The sequence below is a fragment of the Scomber japonicus genome, chromosome 7 (assembly GCF_027409825.1).
Source record: "Scomber japonicus isolate fScoJap1 chromosome 7, fScoJap1.pri, whole genome shotgun sequence".
NCBI lineage: Eukaryota > Metazoa > Chordata > Actinopteri > Scombriformes > Scombridae > Scomber > Scomber japonicus.
The window spans coordinates 16,510,952-16,533,733 of record NC_070584.1 but is presented as its reverse complement, the minus strand read 5'-3'; the positions used below and the strand labels follow the sequence as shown (position 1 = coordinate 16,533,733).

At 39.8% G+C, this 22,782-nt stretch overlaps 1 protein-coding gene across 1 annotated transcript in view; it reads left to right on the top strand.

Annotated features, from left to right (window-relative positions):
* Positions 1 to 11,739, top strand: part of LOC128361846 (voltage-dependent R-type calcium channel subunit alpha-1E) — an 84,697-nt gene extending 72,958 nt beyond the window's left edge. Inside the window, exons 31-48 of the mRNA XM_053322411.1 lie at positions 561 to 762; positions 1,267 to 1,431; positions 2,223 to 2,333; positions 2,437 to 2,517; positions 2,659 to 2,844; positions 3,088 to 3,179; positions 4,584 to 4,755; positions 5,159 to 5,286; positions 6,769 to 6,865; positions 8,341 to 8,446; positions 8,553 to 8,660; positions 8,814 to 8,914; positions 9,270 to 9,370; positions 9,592 to 9,748; positions 9,889 to 10,017; positions 10,168 to 10,315; positions 10,625 to 10,806; positions 11,024 to 11,739. Of these exons, the coding sequence (XP_053178386.1) occupies positions 561 to 762; positions 1,267 to 1,431; positions 2,223 to 2,333; positions 2,437 to 2,517; positions 2,659 to 2,844; positions 3,088 to 3,179; positions 4,584 to 4,755; positions 5,159 to 5,286; positions 6,769 to 6,865; positions 8,341 to 8,446; positions 8,553 to 8,660; positions 8,814 to 8,914; positions 9,270 to 9,370; positions 9,592 to 9,748; positions 9,889 to 10,017; positions 10,168 to 10,315; positions 10,625 to 10,806; positions 11,024 to 11,578 (2,821 nt within the window). The 3' untranslated portion in view covers positions 11,579 to 11,739. The remainder of the gene's footprint in view (positions 1 to 560; positions 763 to 1,266; positions 1,432 to 2,222; positions 2,334 to 2,436; positions 2,518 to 2,658; positions 2,845 to 3,087; positions 3,180 to 4,583; positions 4,756 to 5,158; positions 5,287 to 6,768; positions 6,866 to 8,340; positions 8,447 to 8,552; positions 8,661 to 8,813; positions 8,915 to 9,269; positions 9,371 to 9,591; positions 9,749 to 9,888; positions 10,018 to 10,167; positions 10,316 to 10,624; positions 10,807 to 11,023) is intronic.
* Positions 11,740 to 22,782: the final 11,043 nt, after the last annotated feature.

Genomic DNA, 22,782 nt, shown 5'->3' with positions numbered 1-22,782 from the left:
TTATAACCTTTTAACATCTGGGTTTGTTTTTGGTAATGGTCAAATCTGACCTTTGAGGAAGGAAATATAATAGATGTGATTAATTTAACAAAGATTTTGCCATTCATTATAGCACAATAAGGTTACACCAATATGTCATTGACAGTGCTTGTGGGGTTGTGCTGCTCCCACCCTCCTTAATTGACTGCTGCTTTGGAAATTAATTAAAATCATATCCTGTTCCAAATAGCAAATTGGCTTTGGATCTCCACCCCAGTAGCAGATACTTTTAAATAGTTTCTACCAGAACTCATAGATTCTTTGCTGCTGTAGCACAGCACATATTCTTTTGCCACTTTTGAAATGTCACTGTTCAAAAGGGAAAATGTTCCTGTTTTCCTGTTACAGTTGTATTTACTTGGGACTGACGTTAAACAGTTTGATATATTTTAAGTGGGTGTTACATTAAAATTATAACTGTTCTTGTGCTGTTACTATCTTGCTGAGTGGTGGAAGTTTTTCGTTCTCTTTCATCTTTTAGCTTTAGTGTTAGCATTAGTATTGTGTGTCTGCTCTCCCAGGGTCCTGCAGCACTCAGTCGATGTTACAGAGGAGGACAGGGGTCCGAGCCACGGCAACAGGATGGAGATGTCCATCTTCTATGTCATCTACTTTGTTGTCTTTCCTTTCTTCTTCGTCAACATCTTCGTGGCTCTCATCATCATCACCTTTCAAGAACAGGGTGATAAGATGATGGAGGAGTGCAGCCTGGAAAAGAACGAGGTTAGGAAAGATCAGTGTGGGCACAACCAGTAAACGGTTTCTCTTCCTTTTTTTCTAATGTGTAGCTCTCAGATGCAGTAAAGCAAACAGCAGACAAAATGAGACATGCAGGCTTTAAACATAGGTGCAATCTCTCAACTAGGTGTAATTTAACACACTCTGGCTGGTCCTTTGTTAATATATTTATTCTCCTGACAGAAGGCAGAAACTCCCAAACAAGCTACATTTTAGTATTTTTGCTTTGTTAATTTAATATGCTTTTCTAGTCTCAAAGGATTGCTGTGTTGTATTTTCCTTACACTGAGTTCACATTGGTGTCCTTCTCTCTGTCTCTCTCCTCTATGCAGAGTATATTATGGATTTGATGTCTAGTCTGTGTGCCTTTTAGGAGACATTTCTCCCTCAAGAGTTTAAATCAAACAGAAATGCCTGCTGTTGTAGTTTACTGTTTCACACCTCCTCTTTTTTCCCCTCTCTTTGTCTCTCCTGTTGTCTTTATTTTAGAGGGCATGCATAGACTTTGCCATCAGTGCCAAGCCCCTAACCCGTTACATGCCCCAAAACCGGCACACGTTCCAATACCGTCTGTGGCATTTTGTGGTGTCCCCATCTTTTGAGTATACTGTCCTGGCCATGATTGCTCTCAACACCATTGTACTGATGATGAAGGTAAGGAAAATAAAGAGAAGACAAAAAGAAAATCAGACGAAGAAAATATTACAAGTAAATGCAATATGGCCAAAATATTAGATGATAATGAATACTTTAACCATTACGTACTTCAATCTCTCTCTCCTCCCTCCGTCCTCACTCCTAAAAACGATGTGTCATTTTCCACACATCCTTGTTCTTTGATGGGAAAAACACACCTTGTATTGCTTCTCAGTGGCATATTCTGTCATGAGCTCGCAACTGTTAGCACTTTGGTTTTAAAATAAGCTGAGATGTGTAGACACAGTTTTTTTTCATTTTAGGTACCACAGTACCACCTCAACACACTGTGATGTTTGCGTTTGGATCTGCTGAGCTCTCCTCTGGTTGCTGACATTTTTGTTTTTTCCCCACACCTCTCATCACTATTTATTTCCTTAAAATGTTCTTTTCCTAGGCAGCGCTGGTCGTTCAGAGAGACAGACAGACGCAGGGTGACTCAGCCTGTATTAAATATTGATCTATAATGTCCAGGGGCTGCTATTTAGCATGACCTCATTAACTGTGGCTGCCGCCCCTAGAGGAATGACTCCTTTTATAGTGCGACAGATGAGAGGTGCAGAGACTAAGGCACTATTTATGGGTCTGGAGGAATCTTCCATCAACCTGTAGGTCTGCAGAGTACAGGTCTGAAGATCAAGCTGATATCAGACTGGTATCATGAGGTTGAGCTGCAGTGAATTGGTTAGGAATTTTTTTATCTGACTTGTAGCATTGTGCATTAACCCCTGCCGCCTTTGTATTTTCAGTATTACTCTGCCCCGCCGACATATGATGCCGTACTAAAGCACCTGAACACAGCTTTTACTGTTCTCTTCTCTGTCGAGTGTGTCCTCAAGATCATGGCCTTCGGCTTTCTGGTGAGAGGAAAAAGAACAACTCACAGCCTAAATGTGAATTCAAGAACTTCTCATGCACTTCAATCTGTAGAAATAACTCAAAGCATCTTTTGTGTTTGTACAGAACTACTTTCGAGACACGTGGAATATTTTCGACTTCATCACTGTCTTGGGCAGCATCACTGAGATTGTGGTAGAATTGCAGGTAAAAAGAAAAATGTGATAAACAGACTCTTTTTCTCTCATTTTTAAGCATTTATGTAAGTCCTGTGTATGCCAAACTATCATCACTCAACACCAGTGATAAACAACAGTTTCCCTCCCTTCTCATGTTTCCCACTGCCAGTCTTTTCCAACGTTCAACATGAGTTTCTTGAAGCTGTTCCGAGCAGCTCGCCTGATCAAGCTGCTGAGACAAGGCTACACCATTCGGATCCTTCTGTGGACCTTTGTTCAGTCATTCAAGGCTTTGCCCTACGTTTGCCTGCTCATCGCCATGCTCTTCTTTATCTACGCCATCATTGGCATGCAGGTCAGAAGCAGCACAGGCAGACACTTGATGCTCTCTGTCTGGAACTAGTTTTTAATGTGCAGCAATTACCATTTTCACTCAGCGTTCCACAGCACATTTAGAATATTAGTCTGATGGAGAAATAACATGTTTAATGGTGACTTTATGTTGTGTGCTGCCCATTTTTCATATGTTCATGTGTGTATATCTGAGTGCTATCCCATCCTATGTTGCTGTTTTTGACACTTGTGACATGTGAATCAGGTGTTTGGGAACATTAAGCTGAATGAGGAGACTCACATTAACCAGCACAACAACTTCAAGACCTTCTCTGGTGCTCTGATGCTGCTCTTCAGGTAGGAAACCTTGGGATCTGCAGTCCTGTTCTCCATGTACTGTGGGACTTTAAAACATGATCCTGGGAGCTTGTCTGTGATCTGATGTGAAATCTCAACACTAGACACAGCTCCTTCAATAGGAGCTTGGATCAATGCACAATGCTAGGCACAATGCATGTCAATGGAGAGAATAACATATATTTTGAAAAATAAATTTGATGTATACAAAGGGATTTGGAAACCATTTAAAGACTTCATTAATAATGAAAATATAGCAAAACTTCTACGGGTGGAGAACCCAGATTAGTTTACATAGTTATGGTAGACCCCAGAAGGGGATGGAGGCATGTTATATTATTTGTAACTATTTGTATTTATTTTTATTTTTTATTCTTTTATCTATTGCTAAGGTAGCATCGAGACTTGATTTGCATTTTGTATTTTGTATAACATTGTCATTTGTTAAGTAAAACTTTAAGCGTTAAAATCAAGAGGGAACGTAAATGTATGTTTGATTGGGGGGGGGGGGTATTTAGGGGAATTTGATGGGTTATACGTTAGAGGTATACATTGTATAAGAACGCTGGCAAATTTGATATAGTCTGTACTGTGTTGAAAATAAATAAAAACATTGTTCAAAAAAAAAAGAAGAAATCTCAACACTCCACTAAATCCAGTGGTTTAGCTTCAACATTCCAGAGTTGTTACCGTCTCTGCATCTCAGTTAAATTGAGATCCAGCAGTGATCAAAGCTAAACTTGATTTGCTACACTTGGTTTCGCTAAATAACAAATTTCTTTAATGTAGTCTGAATGATGTTGCTAGGTTACAGCAGAAAGGCTTTGCTTTCAAAATACCCAAGGGGATACTCAGTGTCAGGGGGTGATGGATGCTGCAGTGCACCATTTACTTCCTTAGCAAATGGCTTTGCAGACACTTTGAAAGTTGTACACACAGCAGAAGAGGTCAAATAATGGAATGACTTATCTAGGTTAAGAGTGTTAAGAGTTGATATTGTTTGTTTTCCCCAGCTAAAGTGTAAATTTGTCCTCATATGCCATAACTAAAACATCTGTGCATTTAAACATGTAAAACAACATACAAGTTATTTCTCTGGCTCTAGCTGTCTGCCCCTGGAAACAGTGAAATTGCACATGACAAGCTAGCAGGCCAAATTAGTATTTTCATTCATCATCACAGTTGCATATAGAACATATGGTAAATGTGTGTACATCCTATATTCATAGCATATAAAAGCTGTCTATGAAGCCGGTGTCACGAGTTCTGATGCTTTGTTTGCACCTCCAGATGGCAGATGTAACTGAATAAACTGTGAGCTGGACAGCACACGTATTAACCAACTCCTCCTCCTCATCCTCCTCCTCCCAATGTTGTGTAATTTGTCTATGTGTGTGTGTCCAGGAGTGCCACAGGGGAGTCATGGCAGGAGATCATGTTGTCATGTCTGGGGGGACAGCAGTGTGAGACGGATCCCTCGCATACAGCAGTACACACAACTGCCCAGGAGGGAGGCTGTGGCTCCGACTTTGCCTATTTCTACTTTGTCTCCTTCATCTTCTTCAGCTCCTTCCTGGTAAGAAAAAGGGCTGAACCACACTCCTAAGACTGTGACAAAATGTTCTGCAGAGACCTGCCATACTCTGCTTCTGATTGGCTAGTACTCATTGCCTTTGTTGGTTAAGTTGGTTAGGTTTAGGCACGAGGAGTGGATAGGGTTAGCATGAGAACATTACGTTGCCATCCTAGGGAACGAAAACTTATGACAATGAAGCAGTAATCTGATCTGAATAATAAGTTCCAGCAAGGATACCTTTAATTTTCTTGTAAACATATTAAGTGTTTAAACCTTGTGTAAGAATTTGTGTCAATAGGATAAACCGCACTGTCTAGATTCCATATTTTGTTGTGGTATTCACCTTCCAGCCCAAGTTTTAAAAAACCTAAGGACCTCCTTCCTCTGCTTGTCTTTGGTCCAGATGCTGAACCTGTTCGTGGCTGTGATCATGGATAACTTTGAGTATCTGACCCGGGACTCGTCCATCCTGGGTCCCCACCACCTGGATGAGTTTGTCCGAATCTGGGGGGAGTATGATCGTGCTGCCTGGTCAGTGTCTCACAGTTTTTAAAAATGCAAATGTTCAGATACAAAATGTCCTTTTTATTGACACTAATAGACAGTGAAATGTTTATTTGATAAACCTTACATTAACAATGAGGTATTTCAATACAATAAACATATACTCAAGGATAGAAGCAGCTACAGTACTTGAGCTGGATATTTTGATATTTCTGTGCACTTCAGCATCACTCTTAGGTTGGCTAAATCAACCAGCTAGACAAACCTGCATGGAACTATTACTTAACTAACTAGGGACGGTGAAGATACTGAAAATAAAGATAATAATTAAAAAGAAAAAAATTATTGTGCCTCACTGACACTAGTGAAAGAGCATGTAGACATTATGCAAGTAGGGAAAGATTTGGTCTGGTTGGTATTTCTGTTATAATATAATAATAGTATAATAATATATTACTGTAGATAGTTTTGCAAGGAAAAAATAGCTGGAGCAAGAGTTTCACCGATACATAGAAAAGCATTGTTTAAAAACTGATTATCATGAGTATTCTAATAATGTGGAATTTTATACAAAAAAGTCCTAAAAATGTACAGCCTCTATTTAGGCCTCACTCACCCTTATTTGTGGAGTACAAGGCTGTAATAACACACAACTAAAGACATGTATGTTCTTTCCAGTGGTAGGATCCACTATAAGGAGATGTACAAAGTTGTACGCTCCATCTCACCTCCTCTGGGCTTTGGGAAGAACTGCCCCCACAGGGTGGCATGCAAGGTTTGGCTCCCCCATGTCAACAAACCCCTAGCCCCCAACCCCTCCCTGCCTCTTTCATGTGGGATCCCTCTTGACTTCCTTCTTTCCGCTCCCTCCTTTTTTCCCCCTTCACCAACTGTCACCACCTTGCTTGACCCTAGGGGTGTGTTACTTAGGTCTGCCTGGGTCAAAGAATAATGACACTCCAGTCTCAGGGTACTAAGGCACAGGACATCCCTCATTCACAAATTTAATCAGGGTGCCTCTTTTGATGCAATTGTGGAGCAATCTGGGGGAAGCTTGTCTCTTTCTACCTTCTGGATCTGGTTTAAAGATGTACTTTCTCGCGCACACACACACAACGTAAGTATTTAATTTGCACCAGATCCAGTGAGGCTGTCATTCCTTTGCTTGCGCTGTCCGAGGTTTTCTCCTTCCCCAGATTTCTATGCCCTGATGGTGACATAGAAATAATACAACCTGTGTTTTTTTTCTTCTTTACTCTCTCCCTCTGTGTGATGCATTGGAATAATCCTCTCTCTTGTATCTCCTCCATTCTCTCTTTTATCCTTCACCTTTCCTCCTGTGTTTCTTTTTCCCCTCCTCTATCCCTTGGGAAAAACACTCCCCAACTCCTCCACCATTATTCAATTTCCCACTTCACCCTCCTTCCCTTCCTCCCCTCCCCTCCTCTATCCCTCTCTTTTCTGTTCCTCTTTCTCATCCCCATCTTCATGGCTACCTGGCACCCCCAGTGGTCGCATCCATTACACTGACATGTATGAGATGTTGACCAACATGTCGCCACCTCTAGGCCTGGGCAAGAAATGCCCCTCCAAGGTGGCATATAAGGTAGACTAAACACTGGAGGCTAACAGGTGCTGCCTTCATACGTTTAATCAAAAGGACAAGCACTGTTGAAGCTCATTTTGTGTGTCATACATTGGAAAAGCAAGGCATTTTTTTCTGTTTATTGTATAATGCAGTATCGCTTGTTGAAAAAGCTTTAAGTTCCAGTATTTGTTTTATTGGCAGATGAATAGTGCTGCTGTAATGATTTGCCTGTTTTGCTTTGCATCTTGACAGTGAACTAAGATGTCATTGTTTGCTGTTATCTGATGAAAGAGTCTTGGTGGAGTTTATTTCTTCTAAGTCAGGACTTTATGAAGAGAGTTGTTAAACATCTACATGCTGTATCTTGTCACCGTCAAAGTCATGTCTTTCATACTTACTTCTGTTTCTTCCATACCTGTTTGCATGTGCCTCCTGCTACAGCCCAGTGTGACGTCAGTGTGTAATATGTGGTGTACTGTGTGTGTGTGTGTGTGTGTGTGTGTGTGTGTGTGTATGTGTGTGAGCCTGCAAGCATGCGCCATCACAGATGAAGCCTATTCTCTTACTGCACAATGTGTTGTGTGAGTTTTATCTTCTTTTATATATCAGTTTCAGCCTCTATTTATAAAAGCCCAGAGATGACATGCAAAAAAAGTGTAATTATTTCTCATTGATTCTTGATCTTGACGTAATACATAATACCATTTTCTCAGCATTAGCAAATGGTTATCTTGTATTTACATACATGTCCTCTCTGTCCTTCTTGTGTCTAGCAGTGTTGTCAAACTAACTCCATTTAAGGAAGTTAAATGGAGTTATATGGGGACATGTTAGTTAAGGAAGTACTAGCTATTTGAAACTATTATGAAATCATGATTAAAATGGAAACACTCTTTCTAAGTTTCTTATGTGTCACACAGAAAGGCCATGGTTGTTCATGACTTTTTAAGCTAGCTGCCCTACTTATAAAGTCCCAAGTCCTGCAATGGCATTGAAGTCCAACCTTGATAATGTAAAATCTGACCTGTTCACTAGCCATGATATATTAGAGCTGCAACGATAAGTCAATTAATCGATTAGTCAATTGACAGAAAATAATCAGGAACTATTTTGGTATTTGAATAATAATTTTTGCTGGTTGCAGCTTCTGGGGGATATGAGGATTTTAAGGTTTTCTATGTCATACTTGATAGTAAATTGAATACCTTTGGACATCAGCATGGGCTCTAAGAAATTATAACTATTTTTCACGATTTTGTGACATTTTATTGGCAAAACATTGAATCGATTAATTAAGAAAATAATAAATACTATTGGAATATATCTGGTTTCGAAAAATGATTGAGTAAGTAAACAGCAAAAACTAAAAAGTTTCATATCATGAGCCACCACAGCAGTTCTGGGCTTCGTCCTATTGAAGTGTGTAATGTTATATCTGTGTTTTGTCATTTAGCTCGGTTATCTGATTGTGATGCTTTCTATGATACCATCAGAGACTAGTCCTGATGAACATGCCTGTGGACGATGACATGTCTGTCCACTTCACCTCCACCCTCATGGCCCTCATCCGCACGGCCCTGGAGATAAAGATAGCCCGAGGTTAGAAGAAACATCAAAACCCTACAGACACATGACTCACACTTAATACAGCTGTTGTCTTCCTGTGTCCTATTTGTTTTTCAATTTGTCAACTGTTTATTTTCAGGAGGAGAGGATCGAAATCAGATGGACCTGGACCTCCAGAAGGAGATTAGTGTCATATGGCCTCACCTCTCTCAGAAGACACTGGACTTGCTGGTTCCCATTCACAAAGGTGACATCGGCCAAATTACAATACAATCATTAATACAAAGAGAAGAAGGCTATTATTGTAATCATAATAGTTGAGTTAGTAAAATGGTGTTTCTTGATGAAGTTTTGTAGGGTCAAATCCAATGTCTGATGGTTTCTGCTTTCTTCTTTTCAGCCAGTGATATGACAATAGGGAAGATCTATGCTGCCATGATGATCATGGACTACTACAAGCAGAGCAAGGCCAAGAAGCTCCGACAACAACTGGAGGAACAGGTACTTTTCTTTGTTGATTTTTTTTCTCTCCCAAAAAACATCCAGCATCTCCTAATGTAGTCGTATAAGTTAAGTCTTTTTAGTGTTTCAACCTTGGCCATTGGTTCGTCATTTATACTTGTGTGTCCATCTGGGTCAAAATTTAGGCCCTGCAGTTTCAAATTGGACTTTGTTGATTAAAAAGTATTTTCAAGAGATTTTTCAACTTTCATCTTCATCCAAAATAAGATGTGAACTATATAACAAAACTGGCCATCTAATACTATATATGTAATCATTTTCAGTGACAATTTGCTGGCAATGTTTTTGTTTTAATTAGGATGCTGTATTTGTATTTGTTTTTCTTGCCCCATAGAAACATGCGCCTATGTTCCAGCGTATGGATGCCTCCTCTCTGCCTCAAGAAATCCTATGCAATGCCAATATGTTCTTCAAACACAGTGCTGGATCTGCTCTGTAAATATTCAACATTTAGTCTCCTTACACAACTTTTAATTCAGGCTTGTGCTTATTCATAATGGAAGAGTTAGAAATATGACTGTTTTGAAGTTGGAATCTGGTTAGTAAGTTTGCAGTTGATTTCTGTTCCCTTCTCATTTACAACAATCACTGACAAATGAGCAGTGTATAAGTGTGTGTTGTAGTTGCCCTGCCTGACGGTTTGTGTGTCCCTGCAGCACCAGAGGAGGCTTTGTGGCACTCAGCCCCATCTCTCCCCAAGAGATGTTCTTGCAGCCTCACTCTAGGGAAGAGAAGGAGGGAGATGACGATGACAACTACCATTCACCCTATCACCCTTACCACAACCCACATCATCACCATTTACACACACTGGTAATAACCTTACGTTGAGACAACTAAAATATGGCCACATCTAATCTTAAAATTGAATCTGCATTGTAGACACGTGATCTTTATAAAATATTCAGTTTGATTCTTGACACCCAGTCCTTCTTTCTGTGGTATGTGTATAGGTGTCAGATGTAGTTGAGTATAACCAATTGAAGCAGCAGGAGAGGCGGGACCCAACAGTGATAAAATCACCTCAGCGGGCAGCATCTATCAGAGCATCCTCTATGCCCAGACTGGCTGTTGATCCACAGGTAATAAAGAGGGATAACCTTTACTTTAACATGGTTCATAGTATAGATTGCAATTTATAGAAATAAAATGTTCTTTGTGTGCCAGTAATGTGTGTGTTTTGATGAGGTTGCCTATGTGAATGCTCATCTGGTTGTTTTGTGTATATGTAGCCTGGAATGTCAGCAGACAGTAAGCTGATGAAGCGCTCCTTCTCCACCATCGGTGACCAGTGCGTGAACAGCCTGTGGCAGGAGCAGCACTCTCTGGAGAGAATCAGCCCTGACGACACATACAGGCCTCGCCAGAAGAACTTCCGAGGTCACTTCCCAACACATATAGTCTGATTTGTATTCATTACCAGTTTAATCGTGGAATTTTAAATGTGGCATTTGAAGCTCATGTTTTTAACAACTGATTACATTTTAGGAATAAAAGTGGGCAAAGGACATGTATCTTTTTCAGCCAACATTTTGACAACCACATTTACATTGTGGAAAATTACTTGTTATTTTTAAACTGGATAATTTGAATATAGAAGAAGACATGTTTTTATTCCTATTGATTAAAAGCTAAATGTTCACTTGCTTCATTCTTTTTTTGACTAAGCTGAATCCTCACCACTCCTAGGCATGAGAATCAACCATAGAGAAATAAGTAGTCATGAGAGAGGGCGATCTAAGGAACGGCGCCACCTACTGTCTCCAGATGTGTCCCGCTGTAACTCTGAGGAGCGCAGCCGGGACCCATCATGCGAGAGGACACAATCCCGCTCACCAAGTGAAGGACGTGCACACACCTTACAGAGACAGGTGGGGAGACAACAGGGTAAAATTACACACTAAAGCAGCACTTTCAGTCCTGTTGATTTGGATTCAAACCACTGAATCAAGGACTGTTATGTAGTTGTGATTCAAAGTGAATCCTAATTAAGGAGAATAACAGCTGAAACTGGAGTAGTGTTTTCTCACTGTTGTGCTTCTAGGTCATTATAACTGTGTATTTGTACTGCATATATGTCGTGTACAGGTCAACACATCAGGCAGCCCCGGGCCTTCAGCCTCAGACTCTGGTACTCCTCGTAATCGGCGCCAGCTTCCCCAGACACCCTCTCGTCCACGGCCTTACATCTCCTACTCACCTCTGGTCTGCCGAGCCCACCCATCTGCCACACTAGCAACCTCCTCTGAGGGACAGACCCAGCCTCAGGATGGCCCTGGTGGCTCTACAGAGACGTCGTGGAGGGCCAATAAGGATGGCAAGCCTCTGGCTGCAGGTCAGGGGTCATCAGGAAGTCAGGTTTCGGGACCAAGCCACCCATCTCCTCACCGCTACATCTCAGAGCCCTACCTCCCATTTCACGAGGACCTCAGTGGTGGTGAAGCAGGTGAGGGGCAGGAGACCCTCACTTTTGAGACTGCTATGGCAACCAGTCTGGGACGTGCCAATGCCATAAACTCCGCCCCTCAGCTCAGACACTCCTGGCAGGTTCCTAACGGACATTTCCGGAAGCCTTTGGGCCAGTCTAGCCCAGCTGACGCCAGCGAGCTGCTAAGTGACACAGACGAGGACGACCGCTGCTAAAATCCAGAGAGGATGATAGGGAAGAGGATGCACAGAAAGGCAGGGCACCCCAGAGCAGCTGTGCCACAAGGCTTTAGCTCCTCTGTGGCTCTGAGAACTTGTATTCTCAGTACCAGTAGCATAACAAGCAGAACGGCACCTCACTGCTATTTATCTGGATACTTTGGTGTCTGTCTGCAACGTGTGCTTGTGTGTGTGTGTGTGTGTTTGCTGTAGCTGGAGGGAGGCTGCGTATGTGGACATGGATGTTTCTTTACATGTGTTTGCTCTCGACAGAGAAAATTTGCCAAATCATGACAACAGCGGGGACTGTACTATAAGTAGCTCACTGCAGGCAAACCCATGTGTTGCCAAGCCTTTCCACACAAGTTGATGTTTTGATTGTTATTTGAACAAAATATATCGAGACGTTGAATCCCAGAAACTGATTTAAGTGCATTTTGTGTAGATGAACATAGAGATAGCATGTTAAAAATGTAATACGATGAATGTATTTTAGCTTTTGGTTCTAATTTTCAGGTAATTTGAGAAGGTTGCTGTTAGTCTTTATGTGTATAGTTGTAAGAGTAGCAATGAAACAGGGGGTTAAAACAGACAAATTTAGCCAAAATATAACCGGCAACCTGCCATTACAAACAGTTCAAGTTTACAAAAACAGTGTCCACATGGTTTATGGGCATTACTCAGTCACTAATTGATGAATTCAAACATTAAAGTGAACTGAATTTCTAGTGCTTGTTGAGTTAATTATTTTTCTTTCCTGTTTGATAACAATGAAAATGTACATTTTTGTGGAGCAGCAGTGTAGGTTTACAGTATAGTGGCTGTGTGGTTGGAAAAAAGAGGCTAGGGATCATTTACAGGAGGAACAGATACGGAATAAGAGATTTTTTGTCTCAAGATTGGATTTGTTATGTAATGTATGATCCTCTGAAATGCTAAGATGAATATTTTGGACCCAAAACAAAGTAAAAAAGACTAGAGGAGTCTTCAGTCAGCCTGATGTCCAGTATGACAAGACCATCACAAGGACCTTGTGGTCTACATCTGCTCTGTTCATGGATCATAATTGGCTCTGGCCTGAGGACAAATAGCCTGGGACTTATATGTGAGGACAAATGAATTTTCATTCAAAACACTACTGCGCTGAATAACTGCTGTCAACATTTCGTTTCGGAGAGGTGACTAAAGCCATTTTCTTCCTGTACATAGAGCCGAGGATGTGTCTTCTCCAGGATGTGTTGCCTTCTCTCATGTGACCATGAAAATGAAGAGAAAATAAACGTCCTTTTTAAATGTGATGCAAATTATTTACGCAACATGGATGCTCTTAAAAAAAAGAGGAATCACAAGCACAGTATAGTTTGTCTCTGTGTTAACTGCTCCATTCTTTCCCTCATCAAATTAAGTCTATGTTTTGGTCAGTAGAAATAAGCATGAAAGTATTTACTGTGCTCCAAAGTCATTTCCACATGCATGATGATCATGGGAGAGAGATTTGTTTCAGAGCTGCCTAATTGTTCTTATTTTAATGTATTCATTATTATGGATCTTAAAACCACTTCAACAACATCAGGCAGAGAAATGTTTATGCTTTTTATTTGTCCCAGCAGTCACTGTTGATATCTTTGAACATCCCAACACTTTAGACCATTTATTGTCCCCCCTTAGTAAGATGTATATTTATATCATGTGCTGTTGTGTTGCTGTAATATGTTTAGTTTGACATGTTTCTGAAATGTGAACACAGGACATTTCTGGTGTGAGATTCCACAGGCCAGAAATTCCTGGACTGAAAAGATGTATCTTAGCAAAAGAAACCTCCTTTGAAGTGTGTTGACTACAAGCTTCGGCTTATACAGTATACAGGTTAGGTGAAGGCTTCAGCCTGTCGTTTGTAGGACCGTGCTTAATGTGTACAGTGCAGCCTAGGACTTGATCTTGATGTCCGTCTGTACAGAACAGCCTAATCTGTGCCTGGGGAAACTTTTCCAGAGTTCCCTATTAAGCCTGGATTTGCTAGATAGAGAAGCTTTCTGGTAAATATGTAGTATAAACTGTACAAAATAAATTCATGTTTAAAATATTGCACTGTTAATATTTTATTTTAATCACGATGCCTGTCTATGACTTTAACAAAAGAAAAGTGTTTACATATCTGTTTAAAGGACCATTAAAGAGAGATCACTTGTCTTTTCTGTACTGAGTCATGTTTTTTTTTACGCCATAGAAGTTTTGTTCTGTTTTCAAAGTCATCTTCAAGGATATTGTTGCTTTTAGAAGATAATCATTTGTCCTGTCTTCAAATATTTAAGTCTAGATTAATATGCGTTTTAAACAAACATGGAGAGCACCCTGACCCAGTCTCTGTGGCATTGACCTACTGTAGTAATTGCAGCATCCCCAATTCCAGTCGAAATATCCTTATTGCACCATCCTATTTCTCTTTCTCCTTACGTCCTGTCACCTCTATACCATCTGCCATTAGATGTACAGACAGTACAGAGGTGATAACAGCCTCCCAAAGAAGATATGAAAAGTGCACTTTTTCAATTGAAAAGATGGCTAACTATATTTGATGGCAGTTATAATGATACAGTTTATTCCGAGCACTTTTCAGAAATGCTTTACACAGAAGAGAAAAATATCTATATAAAACACACTAAAAGCAAGAGAACACTCACAAGTGCATTAAGAGCAGTGGGCATTACTGTAAGTCAAACACTAAAAGCAGCTCTAAAAGGGTGAATTTTGAGTCCTTTTTAAATGTACACAGGTTGGTGCAAGAGAAGGTCGGTGCAGCAATGGAGAGAGGTCTGGTACTTGCTGAAACATGACTTTGATCAGATGGATTTCATACCTGAAAATACCTGCCCTACTGTACCTGTTTTTCCTGAATCCCACACGCTGCTCAATGACCATATGTTTGACTCATTTAACTGTGTGCATGTTCAAATGTTCCCAAAATAACTAGGTGCCAAAGATTCATTGGACTGGAAATTGAGCAGAGACGTAGGTGAGATATCTAGTTTGTTGTTGAGAGATCAAAACGTAAGCTGAGTTTGTTTGTGTGAAGAGTGGGATGCCAGTTAGGCCCGGCCCTCCATCTGTTCATCTGTATACTTCTTCCAGCATCAGTCCTCTGTCTGCCGTCTACTCAGGACATGATGCCGAGCTCCTCTTTGCTCTGTTGTGGCAGGCTACTTGTGGTGCTCTGTGTTCTGGCCTGTTTGGTGAAACCGGACAGGGTGTCTGAGGCAGTGGGGACACCACTGCAGTGTTCTCCCCATCCCAAAGCAATGGATCGTGGGAGGTCAAGAGGAAATGAGCCATTATCAGGTGGAAGAGGTAAGCAGTTGTAGGAATAAGGTTAATTGATATGTGTGTGTGTGTGTGTGTGTGTGTGTGTGCGCGCGCGTGTGTGTGTGTGTTGGGGTTTTTTTGGGGGTTTTTTTTACTGCAGTGATAAAGAAACATTTTTGGGCAGATCTGACAAGCAGCGGTGACTCATCATTTTTGCTCTAACTCTAAACCCTAAAACCTGTTTCTGAGCATGCATTATAGTCAAAATTATAAAAAATCCAGTATTTTTCTGAATAAGATATGGGTCATAAATTGTATCTGGGATGTTGTGTTTTATTTATCAATATAGCACCATTTATCAATGCTTATTATGTCTGCGGTCAAAAAAACTTTGATTCTCTAGCCTCTAGATTTGATATAAACTGATCCAAATTAGATGTAAAACATTCACTAAAACTAAGTGACAGAAGCCAAAAGTCTTCTCAACAACATTCTGGACAAAGGTTGCATCTCCAAATGCTAAGTATTTGAATCTAAAGCATTTACGATCTAGTAATGTATTGCTAATTTTCTTCTCACAGTAAAAACATCCTCTGTTACTTTCACATAATTTGTTTAATAATCCAGAATTCCTTGTGTTGGCAGAGGTGAATCTTTTGCAGCTTTTGGACATGCAGTCAGCCACTCATTACAATGTCACTGCAACAGAAGACGACCAAGGCTGTCCGGCATATCAAATAGGACAATATGCCACACTGTCCTTACCAACAGCTAAATTATTCCCTCTGTAAGTAATAATGAGATTTAACTTAATCTGATGTAACTACATTTTTAACTTTAGTGTTAGTTTAGTGTTTTGTAAAACCAGTAATAATACTGAGCTTATTGAGTGGACACTTCCTAGTAGAGATGTTTAATTGAGTCATATCCACAAAACAACCAGACGGTTCAACAGGTTGTGTTATCTAATGGGCGCTACACTTGACACTTGTCAAACTGTGTTTACTTCATAGCTGCACCTATACCTTGTTCAGATTCACAATTTCTCAAGTAATAAGTAATCTCTCCTATTCTTTTTCAAACAGATGCATTCACTTATGCAATCAATAAACTAATATTTCTGCCAACATGTACCCCTAAGTGGATAATTATTGTGCTAATTATTGTAATGAGGCCTACGAAATGCCAGTACTCTAACACTGAAATAGTCAACTATGCAGTAAGTTGTGTGAAACTCAAACAGATGATTAATTGGTTATAATGGAAGAGCTCACAAAAGTTATTCAAGCCCACTTTACATGTGTTTACTATGTGTTTCTAGACAGAATATCATACAATGCATTTATATAATATTTCCAGTTGAATCACAACCTCTGCTTTATTTAAGAATCCAAATTGAGCTGGTGTTTTTTCTTGCTACCAAACTGCACACAAATTTTAAACCATTAAGCACTAGCTAAACTAAGTAGTGAATGTTGTCTCAATGCATATGAACTGAACATGTCAATGCATCTTTAAACACAGATCAAGATCATTTTTCATTTTCATCAAGTTGACAAGGTCAAACATGACTGCACTGAGCCGCTTTATCTACTGTGGATTTTCTTTCCATGATGTGTAGGTTGGAAGGATTTACCTCATGGCTTTGGTGTTAAACTTGACCTTGAATGTTTGCACACAGCATACTAATGCCATCTGAATCTGTCGGCTTTGTGATATAGTTTACATTGACTTGTGAAACAGCTCTCTATGAGTCTTCAGTCTCTGTCTGACACCACAACCATGTGTTTAAAGTCTTTACTGTCCTGTGCTCTTTTCTATCACAACTCTCCATGTCCCATGAACAATTATGTAAAAATGTGCATGTGAGCATGTGAATGAGCCTGTGTGTTTTATGGAGTACGTTTGGGAGAGTCTACTCTACTGTATGTGTACATTTATTTGCGAATGTGCTAACGTTTACATGACAGGTTTCCAGATGAGCTGAGTGTGCTGATACGTCTGCGTCTGTGTCATCAGTGGTTGGAGGACAGAACACTATTGGCTGTTTTAGGGCCAGAAGGGGAGGAGCTTTTCCAGTTGAAGGTCGGGCCAAGACTCCTCACTCTGGTCACTGTGTGGGAACAACCCTACGAGTGAGGAAACACACACAAACACACACACACTCTTACACAATTACACACATTTAAAACAATGATCCACTAAAAAACATTTACAAAATATGTCAGAGCATTTTAAGAGCATTTTTAATCTTTTGATTCCATGAAACATTCATTGATTTACACATGTAGTAAGAATGTTTGTATTAGAGAAAGCAATATTTGCTTTAGTGAGTGGAACAATGAAACAGGCCAAACTGGGTTAATCTTCACATCACAGTCCAGTATTTATACAAAAACATAAGCACTAAAACTTCCCAGATACATTCACATATTGCTAACTTTGATAAATGTTTGCAGCCTTGGGCCTTTTGCTATTTCATTTAGAAAAACATTATCACTGTAGAAACAGAGATATTAGACCGTGTTTCAGCAACAAAACTCAAACTGACCAGGTCTTCATATTTTTCTTGAAGATGAAAAAATACAAGTATAAATAAATAAAATAAAGTGTCAATACTCTTGTTTCCTATCGAAGCTTGTTAATTTTGATTTACACAAATACTCCCCACAAGTCTAAAAGTGTCTTCTGTTGAGCTTGCTTTAAAGTTGTTATTTATAATATATATCTTATGTGATCATTTGCATCTTTTGGAATGTACCAGGAGCTTACATTTTTTATTTTAAAAGATTAGAATTTGAAAGAGTTCTTGTGCTTTTTATTTTCAAATATGTTACACAGTTGCTCACAGTCTGATCTGTTACCCACTGAGCAGCTCCACATGGTGGAATCAGGGGTTACTTTTCCCAATTAGATATATTCTGCCGTTTATTCTGCTTTATTACATTTATTATTAATTAACACTGCCCATTTATCTCTATCTTTATCACCACCAATGGGGGACACCAAAGGATGATATTTCCACCTTCCTAGTGGATATAAGCTGAAGCAGAGATTCAGCGCAAAACATCATCAATATCTTAACTTGGAACTGATTTACAACCCTATTTGGCACATGCATGTACTGTATATTATGATCATATTGTGTTTTGTGTATGTGACAGTATTTTGGTCTGTCTGACAGGTTTCTTGCCACTCCCCTGTGGGATGAACGGTGGCACAATGTCTCCCTATCCGTCTCTGCATCCACACTGGAGTTATACCTGGACTGTTATCTACAGGAGAGCATCCCCTGGCATCGGACCCCGGGACTGCAGGTCAACACCTTAGGCCTGACACTGCTGGGTGGAGCCTCGAGTCCTCATCACACACCCTTTACCGTAAGCTTCATCCTCACCCGACACAACTCCTTTCAGGCAGCAGCCCCTCGCTCTTCTGAACCTCATGTCACATTCCTCACCTGGGTCCAAGTCCTCCCCTCATAACCCTGAACAAAAAAAGATGGAGGGAGGGTTCAATGTGAAGTTCAATGGCAAATGACACAGACTTGTGGTGGAAAATAAGACTCATTTCACAACAGTTGATGAATAAGTGAAAGCTCTTAAAATATTTGGAATCACAGTATCTCTCTGAAAAATATAACAAAGTCCTCTCTGTTAAAAATGAAAACAAAAATAAGAATACTTAAAAATGTGATGTCTGAGGAGATTTTCATCTTCTCTTCATCTTACTTTAAACGAAAGGTTCCCAATTTTGCAAGACTGTCTTAAAACAGCAGTCACACACGTTTTTCTTGGTGTAATCATCCCCCCTGTTCCTACTGAGCAAAAATGATGAGTCACTGCTGCTTGTCAGATCAGCCTAAAAATGTTTCTTTATCACTGCAGTAAAAAAAACAAAAACAAAAAAACAACACACACAAACACACACACACACACACACACACACACACACACACACACACACACACACACACACACACACACATACACACACACACACACACACAAACACAATAAATTGATCTTATTCCTACAACTGCTTACCTTTTCCACCTGCTAATGGCTCATTTCCTCTTGACCTCCCATGATCCATTGCTTTGGGATGGGGAGAACACTGCAGTGGCGTCCCCACTGCCTCAGACACCCTGTCCGGTTTCACCAAACAGGCCAGAACACAGAGCACCACAAGTAGCCTGCCACAACAGAGCAAAGAGGAGCTCGGCATCATGTCCTGAGTAGACGGCAGACAGAGGACTGATGCTGGAAGAACAATACAGATGAACGGAGGGCCGGGCCTAACTGGCATCCCACTCTTCACACATTCATTAAATAATGCACTTTAAACATAAGTGATGGGATAATCTTCTAACAGATCTTTGTTACAGAACTTCTTCTTTGTAAAATTATATTTCAGAGTTTATTTCAAGTGGATATGAAGTTTCAGTCATCCAAATTAGTCAAATCAATTAAATATCTGTCAAAGTTACTGTCTGTCCGTTTTAGTACTTTTTGTTATGATCCTTTCACTGCAGCTGAACAGGAAAACAGTATCTGACAAGACACAATGAGGGACGCTAAAAGACTAATTGTGGAAGATTTTCACATGATGATGATTTCATACAACTGAAGCCTCTTATTATATTCAGGTAAACTTTTTAATACATTTTCCCTCAAAACAAGGCTTGTTGATTTTGTCCCCCATCACTTACTTTGTCAGTGCATTTGGAAGGGCTCTTCTAACAGCCAGTATAAACACAAGGAATGATTACAGCAGGAAAAACCTGCTTCAATGTGCATATGGACACCTGACTGTTGTTTTAAGACAGACTTGAAAAATGGTGTACCTGTCCTTTAACCCATGAGCTAACAAATCTGACCTTTCTGTGTGGATTGACCAAGTTTGAGTGATAATAGGGTCAAAGTGGAGACAGATGGAGGTTGAAAAGATGACAGGACCCAAATATCTCATCCCTCATTCCAGTTTTGCATCAGTGACAGCTGTGGTGTCTATAAATTCTCACCTTTGCTGTCCATCTGCCATGATCTGGGAGTCTGGACCACATGAGAAACATCCTACTCTAGAGTACAGAAACAGGCACAGTAGACAACACAACTTAGAGTCTGTTGTTATTCACACTCCAGGGTGTAAGCCACTTGGACACTGTGCTGTCTGGCACTTGGTCGCCACAGGAAGCAGAGGGATATGTATATATATGTGTGTGGGGGTGTGTTTTTGTGCTGTCGCAGTGTGCCTGTCTTTGTATGGCATCGCTCCCTGCTGTGACTTTGGGTGTCCAGCTTGCTGCGTTGATTTCATCGTTACTCTGGGCTGTAAATGTATGGTCAGCCAGGCCAGCGCTGAAATCAGTCCTCCAGGGAGGGGTGTGTTTTTCAAGGGCAGCCTCTGGAGGAGTGTGTGAGACTGTCTGGAGCGTTGACTTGCAGACACAAATGCAGAAAAAGTCAGCAGAGTCCAGAAGTTTATGAGAAGCCATGCAGGGTTTGGTGCTACTGCTACTGAGCTGTGTAAGTCTGAATCATTTGTCTCTCTCAAAATGTTGCTCATGGATTCAGGTTAGATTTTGTTGACAACTTGTGTTGGTTATGTTAGCCGATTGTTCATCAGCCAACAGTTAGAAGCAGAAATGTACAGTTGTGTAGCGAGTTTCAAGTGATTAAAATACATTTAATAATTTGATTGTTCACAGGGTTGTGGGTCTTATTTCAGTTCATAACATTACTTCAGAGCATTTATTGCCATCTGTATATTTCTAGTATTATCTATTTGACATATTGAGGGTTGTTTTTTATTGACTCTGTTATGATTAATCAGCAATTCTCCTTAAATATGAATTTTTTTCTGTAAATGTAGACACTGATAGCAAATGTGCACCAGCGTCTTCATGTGTTTTTTTTAACACAGTGTATCACCCATTGCTCAAATATTCCAACATCAAGTTTTAGGGCCTCTTACATAAGCATGTTAAAGGATGAGAGAGAGGGGAGGACTTTCACATCAACAAGTAAATCTCACAAAATGTTGCACAGAAAATATCTCTTTCTTTGTCACTGTTTATTAAACTTTACATCAAAATGGTGGCTCTCCAGAAAGAAGTACGGGGTTGGTCACATTTTTCATAAGAGCAAATGAGGATTTAGGGGAAATCCTGAGAATGAAGCTAACATCACGTTAAGATATTATGTACAGTATGTATTTACAAAATACTACACAGATCCACTTTTCCTACATTTACTTCTACATATTGACTGATGACACTTTTTTGATTTGACTGACTTGTACAGTTCATAACTTTGCATTTTTCATGATTTTAAATGAGGGCTTGTCATTGGAACTTTTTCCATGGTGGTGACTCCTTATTTCAAAATAGACATTGTAAAGAAAGCGTTTCATGGTGATATCTCATGTGGCATTTGACTGTGGTCTCAAGATCACTGTGATCATTTTTTAAACTTTTTTTTAACAATAGTTACACTTTTATGGTAACACCAACTAACATAATTTTAGAAAATGTATAAGGGTTAGGACATGACACAACTTAAACCTACTGAAATGACTGTTGTTGTTGAAATAAGATTCACTTAAAACTCAAACAGTAAGCTTCCTGTACAACCATGGTTTGAAATGAAGCTGGTTTCTTTATGTCATCCTCTGTGCGTGTGTGTCTCTGGTGTGTTCAGGGCACTATCCAGCAGATGATCCTTGTCTTGGGAGATCCTACAGCAGCACGGCAGCAATGTCAAGATTACAGCAGCAGCTGCTCAACTCTGACATACACACAGGTACAATAACACACCACTGTCAACTATAAAACACTTGTCTAAATAGTTTTTCTGGGTTTTTTCTCATGAGGATGATGTCCTGAAAACATTTCTTGTTCAAAGTGTTCCATCAAATATAACAGGTAGTAATTGAAGTATGTATTAAATTAGCAGTTGATTGGTTGTTATAGTGATTGTAATAATCTACAGGTGTTTTAATATATCAGGGTTGATTAGATGATGTCACCAAACTCCAAAGCTGACAGGCTGTTCAAGGGCAATATCTATTAAGCTTAGTTTGAACTCACCCACACACTCTAATTAAAAGAGGTCTTATTAGGCTAAATAAGTGAAAACACCTGTGTTGATGTACCAAGGTTGTGCAGGGCCTTAATTAGTCTCTCCTCAGCACCACTCCATATTAAAAACTAAAGTATGTATTACCTGAGATAGTGGCTGTGCTTCTTATTCATTTATGTCATCTTAATGTGAATGTATAGTATTTATTTATCCAGAAGTATGAGTGGTAGCAGACATGTCAGAGTCATCTGTCTGAGAGGTTTAACATTATAAAAAATTTAAAGTACAAACAAATTGTTTACAATTTGTTTTGTATATTAACCTCACACTTCTTGTGCGTGATTTCATCCGAAACATTTTCTTTGGGAGTGTTTACATTACCAAACAGACTGTTTGGCTATCATCACTAAAAATAGCTCATTATTGATCTATAATGTGTGCTTCACAATTTGGAGGTCTTGTCCTTAGGTCAGACAAATTCTGTACTTTGGAAATATATTATTTTACTTTATGTGTTAGCATAGATTAATGCATTCTTGCATTATACAATAACTGAACTGAGGAAAATGGCAATTACAAAGCAGTGCAAAATCTACTAATAATACATGAAAGATCCTGTTCTCAGGTCTGAGTTACTTACTGTACAATGGAGAGTTAAAACACATGTTAAAATATCAGAGGCACAGAGTGATATTTCTCCTTGTGTCAAACATTCACAGGAGGCTGGAGCTATAGATGATGTGACTACTCAGCCTAACATCAGAGTATCATCCAGACCAGAAAACTCTCAAGACACAAATCAACAGGTCGGTCCCACTG